Source organism: Pan troglodytes, chromosome 15, assembly GCF_028858775.2.
Source record: "Pan troglodytes isolate AG18354 chromosome 15, NHGRI_mPanTro3-v2.0_pri, whole genome shotgun sequence".
In the NCBI taxonomy this organism is placed as follows: domain Eukaryota; kingdom Metazoa; phylum Chordata; class Mammalia; order Primates; family Hominidae; genus Pan; species Pan troglodytes.
The window spans coordinates 104,052,379-104,065,395 of NC_072413.2; the positions used below are offsets into that span (position 1 = coordinate 104,052,379).

At 44.8% G+C, this 13,017-nt stretch overlaps 1 long non-coding RNA gene and 1 gene segment (V, D, J or C); both read right to left on the minus strand.

The window, feature by feature from the left end:
• LOC749440 (immunoglobulin heavy variable 4-34-like) overlaps positions 1-5,258 on the minus strand; it is a 34,511-nt gene extending 29,253 nt beyond the window's left edge. The window contains 1 exon segment of the V gene segment in view: positions 4,939-5,258. Within this exon segment, the coding sequence occupies positions 4,939-4,951 (13 nt within the window).
• A 1,355-nt stretch (positions 5,259-6,613) lies between these two features.
• Positions 6,614-7,279, minus strand: LOC134808324 (uncharacterized). The gene is made up of 2 exons (XR_010151056.1): positions 7,157-7,279; positions 6,614-7,019 (listed from the first exon to the last, which is right to left on the minus strand). It is a non-coding gene; the product is annotated as an uncharacterized LOC134808324 (long non-coding RNA).
• Positions 7,280-13,017: the final 5,738 nt, after the last annotated feature.

The window sequence follows — 13,017 nt, forward strand, 5'->3', positions numbered from 1 at the left end:
GATGCCAACCTTCCAGTCTTTCTATAAGGTAAATTTCTATAACCTTTCAAATTACCGTATTTTCAGTAATAGACAAGGTCACAAAAAAGTAAACTACAGACCAATATTCCTAGTAGACATAAATGAGCCCCCTCCACACACCAAATAATAGTCAACTAAGTTCTACAGGACTTTAGAAGGATCATACACCATGACCAACTCAAATTTATTTTTGAGATGCACAGATGATTCAAAATCCTCAAATCAATACATTTGGTATGCCAAATTAAATACGAAGAAGAAGGTCCCATTAACTTCTCAGACAGAAAATAACATTAAAAAAATTCAAGGTTTCACCATAAAAACTCTACCCAAAATAGAAATACAAGAAAATAACCTAAACACAATAAAATTCATTATGAAAAGGCATAGCTGTTATCATACTTCATGGTGAAATGTTAAAATATTTTGTCTAATATCTGCAAAAGGGCAAGAATAAACTTGGAGGCATTTTACTCTCAGACTTCAAAATTAATTACAAACATAATCAAAACAGGATGGTATTGGCAGAAATACATATAGAGAGCTCAGAAATAAACCCACATATTGATGGCAAACTCATTTTCAAGTTGAGAACCAATATGAAGGCAAAGTGATTTATAACATTTTCTACACAACGGCTAAATCATACTCTCCCCCAAAGAGGGTGTTAAACAAACTGGGTTTTCACTTGCAAAGAGTTAAGAATATTAGGTTAGAATAAACACAAAAAATTAACTCTAGATGGGTTAAACAGTTAAATGTATAGACTGCAATTGTAAAATTCTCTCCCACCAAAAGGTTAGCAATGATTTCCTAAATTTAAGATTAAAAGCACAGACAACAAAAGCAGAATTAAAGGACTGGAACTACATCAAAATATAAAGATTTTGCAAAGCATGGACAAAATTCCAAATCTACAGAATGGGAGAATATAGTTGCAAACCAGGCATCTGAAAAAACTGTTAATATTTAAAACATACATGTAACTTCTAAAACTCAATAGCAAAATCATGACAGCCTGATTGTAAAACCATCAGTTTTATACGTAAAAAAAAATTAAGAATTGTAGATGTCATGTTAAAGATTCTCCATGTATAATAGTCTGCTTTACGATATACTTGGCTCGGCTATACTTTGTAGTTATTCAAATACTAATCTAAGTGGTGCTGCAAATTCACTGTCTAGATATTTAACCTGTCATCTGTTGACTCTAGGTTAGGTAGAGTGTCATTCATTACACAGGTGGGCCTGATTCCATCAGAGCAGAGCTAAAGATGAAATTCTATGGTGATTCAGCAGCTTCAGCTCTGAGACTTACAGCCTGCACTTATTGAGGGTCAATCTTATGGACATTGTACTTCCCCAGCCATGCCTCAAAACTGTCATCCCCTAAGTCTTACAGAAATGTGATGTGTCCATCTGCAGCTTGTCAAATCTGAATAACAGACAAAAAGAGACTCTAAAGTAAAATGAAAATTATTTGAAGATGGACATTGCAATGGGAACATGCATGGGTTCACTCAGGCAGGTAAAGAAAGATAAAGGTTTAAAGAAAAATGAGGAGGGTTACATAAGCTGTTTTGAGACAACTTCTCTGGGATAGAAGAATCAATAACAAGGGTGGCATCAGTCCAATCTTACACAGAGAGTTGCTGGAAAGATTACTCAGAGAAGTAATTCTTTTAAGGTTGTGGGCACCTTTGTGCAAGATTGTGGTTTTAAGAGTCTATTTACGATAGCTCTTGGTATCAGGGATATGAGCATGAGAACATTCTGTCATGGCCTTTCCCAGCTTCATTCAGCAGAGTTTTAACACAAGTGACCCAATTTTGATTCTGACAACTTTCTCAAGTTCTTTCTAACACTATTGTTTAAGAAAGTGACTCTGTGACAGTTTGTACAGCACAGGGTGAATTCCATATTTGTATCTCATTTTGACCAAACAAGCTTGTCCCCTTCAGCTCCCACTGGCCACATCTATTCTGAGATGAGTCTCCACACAATATAGTGGAGGGCCCTGAGCAATGGGAGAGAAGAAAGTCCCATCAGCCTCCCCAGCATAGCTGCAGGAGCCACAACCTGAGACCCACCTGAGCTCCAAGAAAAGGGCTTGAGCCCTGGAATTTAGACCGCAGAGACATCTTTCTTTTTTCAGGGAGCAGGAAAAGCAAATGAAAAAGGGACAACTCAAGAAAGAACATAGATTGGGAGAAAAAGAAGCACCAGATCAGTGTCGATGCTGATTTGCACACTTTAGTGTCAGGAGAAGGGTCAGATGTGAAACCTGTGAGGTTCTACATGACACTGACCCTGGCTCAGTCTATTTTTTTAAAATCCATAAAGCCTGTTCTAGTCATGCAATCTCACTGAGGTGTCTGTCCTGGGTCTGATTGGAGAAGACTCACCAGGAACGCCTGAGATTCCTCAGGACTCTGATCCTAGTGACCACAGTTGAGGACTTTTCATCTCTGTGAGTGTGAATCTGCATTTTGTGCATGTGAGAATAGTTAGTTCCTCACATTAAAATGATATTTTTTAAATACGTAGAGATGACATTGGTAGGCACAGAATTCTAAACTTAGAGTGGTTCCCTGGGGAAACTGTCAGAAGAAGTTGAAGTCCCACATCCTGGAAGGAATCCAGCCCCTAATCTCCATGTGCACCTCCCTCTGGGGTTGATTCTGATCAGTGGGTCCTGAGTGCCCCCTGCAGCTGATTTCCCCCCACCCCAGGGTTCCTGCAGGGAGGTTTCTGGCTGGGCTCATACTGATTTCCCCTCACCATGTCTCTCACACAGCCGAGTCCTCATCTCTCAGACTGTTCATCTGCAAGTAAAGCATGTTCTTGCCATTGTCTCTAAAGATGGTGAATCTACCCTTCAGTGTCTGCATAGTATAGGCTACCACCACTAGCACTAATGTATGAGACCCATTCCAGCCCCTTTCTTGAAGCCCGGTGGACCCAGTTCATGTCACTGCTTCTCAAGATGAATCCACAGGCTGCACAAGAGAGTCTCAGGACAACCGCAACCCCGCCACAGCTGTACCAAGTCTCCCCCAGACTCTACCAGCTGCACCTCATACTGCACACCTGCAAACACAGAGACATCCTGGTCAGCAACTGCCACACATATCCACTGTTTCTCTAATATCCACTCACAAACAATATCTGTAGTTCTTCATGAATCACCTCTTAAAATAGTAACAAGGAAAGCCCAGCTCAGCCCAAACAACATGGTGAGTCCTCTGTGTTAAGTTCTGATCACCAAGTGAAAACACCTGGGAATCCTGGCACTTGAGCTCCTCTCCCAGAGCTGCAGGGTCACGGCTGGGCTGGTTTTCATCAGCAGAGGGAGGGAACTATTTGCATGTCTCCTACTATATAGAAGTCTCTTGGGCAGGATGTCTGAGGACAGGGCAGGGCACAGAGCAGATGAAGTTTTCTGGTGGGTGGTGGGGCTTGAAGACAATGATAATATTTGGAAAAAACGTAATTTCTTAGTAAAAGATTGTGCTGTGGTAAACATTTAGCATACATTATCTTAACACATGAAAATACATTGTTAGAGGCAGATGCCCATTGGTCCTCCATTTACAGATGTGAATGTAAACCCAGAATCATAAGGCACCTATGAGATGTGTCCTGGAGCTCACATGTGACAAGAATGGGCTCCAGGATCGGGACCTGTGCTCCTCTCCACCGGATCCCACAGCTCCCTTAACCAACTTTAGCCCAGAGTTACGCATACCTGGTGTGGTTTGAAGAAACCCTTCTTGTAATAAAAACATTTAAAAAAACTGCTGCATTTTAGAATTACCAAAAAATAGAGATAGAGCTAAGGGTTATTCATTGTACATTCAGAAATATCTGACTTTTTATGTGATTTATCCATCTCCCTTACACCGTCTCTAAGAAATTTATACAGGTATTTATTTGTAATAGCTTGAATAATATAAAATTATAACACACAAAATGTACCATTTGGAAATTATTGATGTAACCATCACCATTATTAAGATAGAAAACAGATCAATTACCCTCAACATTTTCTCTTATTCTCTTGCAACTCCTCCTTCCTCCCTCTTTTCTCTCACCTTTTCTCCATTCAACTCCCAACCTTCATGTCACTTTAGTTTCTATTCTGTAGAATGTATAAAACTGTCATCATACAGGATGTAGTTTTTTTTGGCTTATTTTACTTATATGTACTTGTGAATTTAGTTCATTTATGCGTGTATCAAACGTTCATTAATTGTAATGAACAACAGTATTCCAATGATTGATTTTTTTTTGTTTTTTTGAGACGAAGTCTCGCGCTGTCGCCCAGGCTGAGTGCAGTGGCGCAATCTCGGCGATTCTCCTGCCTCAGCCTCCTGAGGAGCTGGGATTACAGGCGCGCACAACCCCGCCCGGCTAATTTTTGTATTTTTAGTAGAGACGGAGTTTCACTACGTTGGTCAGGCTGTTCTCAAACTCCTGACCTCATGATCCACCCGCCTCGGCCTCTCAAAGTGCTGGGATTACAGGCGTGAGCCACCGTGCCCGGCTGAATTTGTTAAATTCGGTGTTTAATCTGACATCCTTCTGGATTTGCTCACACTGGAACGTCAAAGAAAATAATTTCCAAGACTTACGTGTAGCCAAAAGAAAACCAAAAATTTCCCGTCTCTAAGCTACACCTACCACTGGATTTTTAACTGACGAAAGATGAGCCTGAGAGAAATCACAAAAGCAGCTAATTCAAGGAAAAGCCATTTTTCGTTCTCAGCTGAACTGAAGACCACAGTTACCACGAAGGCAGCTTCTCCACCTCCGGAGCTCAAGCGATCCGCCCGCCTCGGCCTCCCAAAGTGCTGGGATTCCAGGCCTGAGCCCCGCGCCCGGCCAGCGAAGGCAACGTCTAAAAAAACTTCTCACCTCCTGTCACCATGTCAGTGACAAATTCCCGAGTTGTCAGAGGACATGCTGAATCCAGCACAAAACACTCACTCTGAGGAGCTCCGGACGCCGCTGGCGCCTCAGCTGGCAGCAGCTGCTCCAAGTTCGAACCCGCGGGCGGTGGCGGAAGGGCCTTCCCGCGGGCGTCGGGCAGCAGCTGCAGCCCTGGGCTCGGCCGCGGCGGCTCCGCGTCCTTCCCGGAGGCGCCGGCGCGAGGTCCTCACACCCAGGCGGCTCTGTGGAGGCGCAGCAGCCCAAGGAGCGCCGCCCCCCGCGCCCGCGCGCGTCCTGGAGAACTGCATCTGCGCAGGCCCAGAGCGTCCTCCTGGAGCAGGCGAGCCAGGATGGCGCCTCCTCGCTCCCAGCAGGCGCCCCCATGCGGCCGGCGCAGAGCCCAGCGACCAGAGCCGCGCGAGCCTGTGGGGAGCCTGCGGCGCGCCTGCGGAGGCCTGGGCTCCCCCGCCTTCCCCACAGCCAGCAGCAGCTTGTGCCGCCCGCCTTCCCCTGGCCAGGTCAGCCTGCAGCTGGCGCCGGAGGCTGCGGAGGGAAGGCCCAAGGGTCCTTTTCAGAAGACTGGCTTTTTATGAATTTTAACACAATGTGAACACGCTGCGTTCCTTTAATAACGCTACTTCCGTCATACACTGGCAACTTAACACCTGAAAAGCTTAGATGTTATAAATAGGACTTGTTCATCCTTTATACACAGGATATCCATAGACAAATAAAACAAACACACAGACAGAAGAGATGATCATTAATCTCGCCTCCCGGTGCGCACAGAGGCCTAGAAGTCTGCACTTTCTCCTCCTGTCTCCTCCCCTGAACCGGAGCACAAACGCAATGTGTGTTGATCAAGCAGGGATTTGGCCATCCTCCCCACCCCCCACCAATATCAAAATAAAATAAAACACTGCATATGAATTTTAACAAAAAGGTTAAAATATTTACAAAATTTATTATTTTACCACCTGTAATTTTAACATACATCAGGCACTTCAGAACATCTAGAAAGACTAGATATTTCAAAAGAATACTTAGAATTTCCAATGATGTATACAATAGCGAGGAATAAAACGCACACGAGAAAACAATGACAATGATATGAAAATGTCTTCTAAATATGAGCAGCCTGGCATGGAACCCTCTTCCCTTCCTGCCCAGGTCTCCCCTCCATGTCCTCTCACCCACTGAACGAACGTGGACGTGTGGTTACTGTGTCCCTTCCAGGGGTGGTCTAATAACTCCATTTCAAAATGTCACTTCCAGAAGACACCCCTTTGCTATGATTTTTTTAAAAAGGACATGGTAACTTACGGCCAGGCACGGTGGCTCACACCTGTAATCCCAGCACTTTGAGAGGCCAAGGTGGGTGGCTCACCTGAGGTCAGGAGTTCAAGACCAGCCTGGCCAACGTGGCAAAACCCCATCTCTACTAAAAACTACAAAAATTAGCCAGGCATGGTGGTGCACACTTGTAATCCCAGCTATTCGGGAGGTTGAGGCAGTAGAATTGTTGCAACCCAGGAAGCAGAGGTTGCAGTGAGCCAAGATCCTGCCACTGCACTCCAGCCTGGGCGACAGAGTGAGACTCCATCTCAAAAACAAAAAAAAAGAAAACAAAAAAAACGGAAAACAAAAGACAAGCACATGGTAACTTACAAGACGTGTAATTTTCTGACTCTGTCATACATTTGGGAACCTCCTTACATCTAGGCGGGTTAGATGCAGCAAATGTTTTCTTTTAAAAGGTCAGGGGAAGGTCGAGAGCGGCTTTTTCATGTGTTATGCACAGGCCTTCTAGAAAGGGCTGGTAAAGTGTGGTGGGCATGTCCAGTGGGACAAACTTGGAAGGTTCTTCTCTGTTTCTCCCCATCCATGTCAAGGTCTTGTAGAAGAACAATCACCATCCGGTGGCCGCTACCCGTTCCCCACATCGTCTTCCAGGACTCTACTAACATTTCTTGCCCTAAGGCCTTTGAACCTTGCCAGGACTGGGAGGGTCCCTTCCAACATGGACAGGAGTCATCCCAGGATTCGGAGCTTCGGGGCTGCATGGCCTGAAGAGAAGGCGGATCTAAGTCCTAGACCCCGCTTCCTGGCGACCCCACGCGTCCCCGGAACGCCCACGTCCCAGCTGCCCCCTCGCATCCCTGGACCGCCCACAACCCGCCAGCCCTCGCGCGTCCCGGACCACCTGCATCTCAGCTGCCCCCGCGCCTCTCCAGACCGCCCACGTCCCAGCTGCCCCCTGGCATCTCCGGATCGCCGACGTCCCGCCATCCCCCGCGCGTCCCCGGACCGCCCACATCCCATCAGCCCCGCGCCTCCCGGACCGCCCACTTCCCGGCAGCCCCCGCGCATCTCTGTGGCAGCTGCCCCGTGCTTCCCGCCCCGCCGCGCCCGCCCACCCAATGGCGCTGTGTCCCGCCGGTAGCTCAGCGCGGACTTCCTTTATGTGGTACAGGGTTGGGCCTGGAGACCCGGAGGCCGGCGAGGTCCTGGCTGGGAGAGGCCGCCGCTGCCTTCAGGTTCCCGAGGTGAGTAGAGAGGTTCCCGCTGCTTTGAGGTCAAGGCTCCTCGGTGGCGGCCACAGCAAAGGCTCCAGTGTCCGCAGGGCAGAGGCCGGGCCTGTCTGGGGATCCCCGGCTCATCTGAGGCTCAGGGCGGAGGGTCCAGTGAACTGACCTTGCCCCGCTTCTCCACGCGCCCAGTGTCACTGTATTCAGCCACCACTGCACAAAGGCGGCACAGCTCTGTGCCCTGAGAAGCCCCTCATTCCCTCAGTGACTCCACAGGGAACACCGGGTGGGCCCCTGGATTCACAGCCCTGTAGCACGCTGCCCAAGGGGCCCCCTTGCTCTCCCACCACCCAGAACACCGAGCCCGTTGTCAAGGCTGAACCATCCGCGGGCAGCTGGGACCAGGGAACATGGTGAAGGGCTCAAGGCACCTGGCGTGCAGATCCCAGTAGCTGGATGCGGTTCTGCTAATCACTAACAGGCTTGCAGGCTTCCCCAGGAATCCACCCATAAACTTCACAGAACACCGTGTCTGTGAACCACCCAGTATGTGCATTCAGTTTCTAACCTCACTCTGGTCCGGAATCTGCCACCTGCAGGATCCAATTAACGAGAGCGAGATCTGGTACAAAGATTATTGTATTAACCATAATGGTAAAGGGGAAGTGACCGCATTCCCATCCAAAGCAACCACTTCAATTTTGAAGGAAAGGCAGGGGTTTAAAAAAGGAAAAGTTGGTAAGAAAGGCATGCAAGATTTGGGCTGAGAACCAGGTCTGTGCGTCTTGTTCTGGCGGCTCTCTGGCATCCCAGTCCACCTGGATCTTGGGCTGGCATCATCTGGGCAATGCCTGGGTTGTTAACTAGCAACCTTGAAGTCACCTCTGGAATTTTGCATCAGGGTCTCCCGACTTTGTCTATCTGTCTCAAATTAGCTTCCGGAACCTTCAAAAAGGCACATACTTCAATGCAAACATAAAGTTAGATTAATGTGAAGGGAATATTTATGGTGAAAGGGAGAATTTCAAGGCATAAGAAAATTGATTCTGCTGTTTGCCTCAAGATTGTATCTTTACACCCAAGAGAGACTGAAAAGTTTAACCTCTCTCTTCTGCCACCACGTATGACTGCCCTGCTTCCCCTTTTTCTTCTGCCATGATTATAAGTTTCTTGAGGCGTCCCAAGCCATGCAGAACTGTTTGGTGTGGAGATTACTGAAGAAGGGTTTTACTTACTACTTGACAGAATTCCCGTTGGTGAAGAGGAAATGTCAGAGATCTTTAATTCATGATGATGTTGGATTATTGGCAGTTGGCTCACTAAGGATCCCATGTCCAAGAGCAGGATTCTCCTTCCAAAGTGTGGGTGTGGACTTGAGGAGCAGCCTTTGAAAGATGGGGCTCCTAGACTTTATAGAACCTCCTTTGATTCCTTGGAGGTTTGCAATCTCCAGGTTGTCCGTCATCCAGGACTTTGACTGTTTGTGAGAAAGAGTGCTTCCTTTTGGGTGAAGAATTCTGTATGAATTTCCTAGGGCTGCCAAAATGAAATACTACAAACTGGGTGGCTTAAAAATGACAGGACTGTATTCTCTCACAGTTCTAGAGACTAGAAGTCCAAAATCAAGTGTGAGCTGGGCTGCGCTCCCTCTGAGACTCAGGAGAATTCTTCCTTGCCCTTTCCTCACTTGTGGGGGTGACTGGTAATCCCGGACATGCATTGGTTTACTGCTGCACCACTCTGATCTTTGCCTCTGCTGTCATATGGCACACTGTATGTCTCTGTCTCTGTGTCCAAATTTCCTTGTACTTAGAAAGACACCAGTCTTCCCACATTGAGGGCCTGCCCTGCTCAAGTAAGACCTCATCTTCGCTAATAACATCTCCAGCTACCATATTTCCAAATAAGGACATGTTCTGAGGTGCTGGTTGTCAGGACTTTGACATATCAATTGGGTACACAATTTAATACATGACAAACCCTGTTACAGAGCTACCATGTCTAGTGTCTTACACATTTTGTTTGGAGGAGGAGGGTAAAAATAACAACGGACTCCTGTGTGTTCTCTGACAATAGCAATACCAATAGATAACATGTAATGCCTACTAGTTGTTAGGTACTAAATATTAACTAATTTCATTCTTATAACAACCCTACTTTACATATGAGAAAACTGGGGTACAGGAAGTAACTGGCCCATTGTCCTCCAGTTAGCAGTGGCAGAGACAGTATACAAAGCCAGACTTCCCAGCTCCAGAGGCCGCATACTTAATACCACCCTGCCTTCTGGACAGTCAGGACAAGCAATTATGCCTATGGTAAACATACTGTGCTGACAAGTAAGGTTACACTTGAAATGTGGCTTACAGTACAAGGTATATAGATTACAGGCAATTCATGTGTTCTGATTATTTGTTGCTATTAAGTCTGAATTAAAATGGAAGTGTGAAATTTCAGGTTTCAAGGAGTATAAAAATAATATTAGAACCTCAAAAAATAAGTTTAAAATGCATTTTGAAATTAAGCTGCCTGTATATCATTCCCCACTGTCAAATTCCATTTCGTTTCTATGGAAAACGTGTGTCATAGTCATTCTGGCTACTTCTTAGAAAGGGCATAGCTTGTATGTATTGGAAGGGAATCCATTAAACTGGAGTTGGAAATATTCTGGAGTCTCCGGAATTACAGTAGGTGTTTGTTGGAGCATTATGGTGCAAGGACCTAGGAGTTTTTGAGAAGGTCAGTATTACATTCTCACTTAAAGTGCAAGGTACCAATAAAATCCACAGCAACTGAAGATAGCAATGAACAGTATACCAGCTCTACTATATATGAAAGTCTTCCATGTGTTAGGAAGTCAACTAAACCATGCTGTCATGGGGTCCTGAGAGAGGGCATCCATCTCTAGCAGAAATATGGGTATCTAATGCTTGCATAGCTTGAGTTATATTGTGGGACTAATCTTGTATATATATGCAACATTCAGTGTTCATTAATACACAAGTGTTACCTTTGGCTGTAGTTGAAATACCTAGGGTCATATGGCTTCATAGTGTCACTTGTCAAATCTGTGAGGTTTCTTCAGTAAGAATGATGATGGCATGGTAGGTGTTGTTAAAGGGACTGGTGGTTTGCTTAGCCAGGGCCTCTACTTGCAATTCTAAATCTATGACTGCCACCTGGGGGGAAGAGCTGGCTAGTGGGTGGAACAACAAGGATGTCCGTTTATGAGAACAGTGTCTGTCTTTCACACTTTTCCAGTTGACATAAAGAGAATGCACTTTGGACAGTTACATCCTGGGATATAAGGTCATATCCAGTTGCTTCGTTTCGTCAAGTTGTAAGGAAAGTAGGGCCAGCCATGAGTGCCACAGGCCTTTAGTTAATCCCAGAGGGAAGAACAGGTTCCACTCTGCAGGCTGGCATTGCCTTGTCATCCCAGCCACATATTAAGGGCTCAGTTACATTGCTGAGGAGGCAACAATTCCATATCATGAGTGACAGTGTAGAGTATGCTGTGGTGTTTCTTCACACATAGCAGTGCTTGACCAATTACTTGGACTCGCACCACTGTCAGCCATCCTACCTCACTGGATATGGCATAGCCTATAGTGGGAGTGATATTAATGAAGTGTCTTCTGTTTTTATAATAGATGGAAAAGATGGCTTCTCCAATGGATGGAAAATCATAAATTCTTAAGTTGGGAGCTTGTATTATGCCAGGGCAGGCCTATAGTGGAAGAAATGGGTGAACTCTTTACAGAACCAACTATGTTTTCTTTTGGAGGGAAGCCACCATCTTCCACCCATTCAGCAAAAAAGATTAGTTTTAATAAGGAGAAATAATGGACTTATAACTATAGAACTCATTAAGAATTTCATATTAGATCCCATTTGTCAATTTGGACTTTTGTTGCCCTTGATTTTGGTGTTTTAGACATGAAGTCTTTGCCCATGCCTATGTCCTGAATGGTATTGCCTAGGTTTTCTTCTAGGGTTTCTATGGTTTTAGGTCTAACATGTAAGTCTTTAATCCATCTTGAATTAATTTTTGTATAAGGTGTAAGGAAGGGATCCAGTTTCAGCTTTCTACATATGGCTAGCCAGTTTTCCCAGCACCATTTATTAAATAGGGAATCCTTTCCCCATTTCTTGTTTTTGTCAGGTTTGTCAAACATCATATGGTTGTAGATATGCGGCATTATTTCTGAGGGCTCTGTTCTGTTTCATTGGTCTATATCTCTGTTTTGGTACCAGTACCATGCTGTTTTGGTTACTGTAGCGTTGTTGTATAGTTTGAAATCAGGTAGCATGGTGCGTCCAGCTTTGTTCTTTTGGCTTAGGATTGACTTGGCAATACGGGCTCTTTTTTATTCCATATGAACTTTAAAGTAGGTTTTTCCAATTCTGTGAAGAAAGTCATTGGTAGCTTGATGGGGATGGCATTGAATCTATAAATTACCTTGGGCAGTATGGCCATTTTCACGATATTGATTCTTCCTACCCATGAGCATGGAATGTTCTTCCATTTGTTTGTATCCTCTTTTATTTCATTGAGCAGTGGTTTGTAGTTCTCCTTAAAGAGGTCCTTCACATCCCTTGTAAGTTGGATTCCTAGGTATTTTATTCTCTTTGAAGCACTTGTGAATGGGAGTTCACTCATGATTTGGCTGTTTGTCTGTGATTGGTGTATAAGAATGCTTGTGATTTTTGCACATTGATTTTGTATCCTGAGACTTTGCTGAAGTTGCCTATCAGCTTAAGGAGATTTTGGGCTGAGACAATGGGGTTTTCTAGATATAAAATCATGTCATCTGCAAACGGGGACAATATGACTTCCTCTTTTCCTAATTAAATACCCTTTATTTCCTTCTCCTGCCTGATTGCCCTGGCCAGAACTTCCAACACTATGTTGAATAGGAGCGGTGAGAGAGGGCATCCCTGTCTTGTGCCAGTTTTCAAAGGGAATGCTTCCAGGTTTTGTCTATTCAGTATGATATTGGCTGTGGGTTTGTCATAGATAGCTCTTATTATTTTGAGATACGTCCCATCAATACCTAATTTATTGAGAGTTTTTAGCATGAAGGTTGTTGAATTTTGTCAAAGGCCTTTTCTGCATCTATTGAGATAATCATATGGTTTTTGTCATTGGTTCTGTTTATATGCTGGATTATGTTTATTCATTTGAGTATGTTGAACCAAAGAGCTTCTGCACAGCAAAAGAAACTACCATCAGAGTGAACAGGCAACCTACAGCATGGGACAAAATTTTTGCAATCTACTCATCTGACAAAGGGCTAATGTCCAGAATCTACAATGAACTCAAACAAATTTACAAGAAAAAAGCAAACAGCCCCATCAAAAAGTGGGCAAAGTATATGAACAGACACTTCTCAAAAGAAGACATTTATGCAGCCAAAAGACACATGAAAAAATGCTCATCATCACTGGTCATCAGAGAAATGCAAATCAAAACCACAATGAGATACCATCTCACACCAGTTAGAATGGCGATCATTAAAAAGTCAGGAAACAA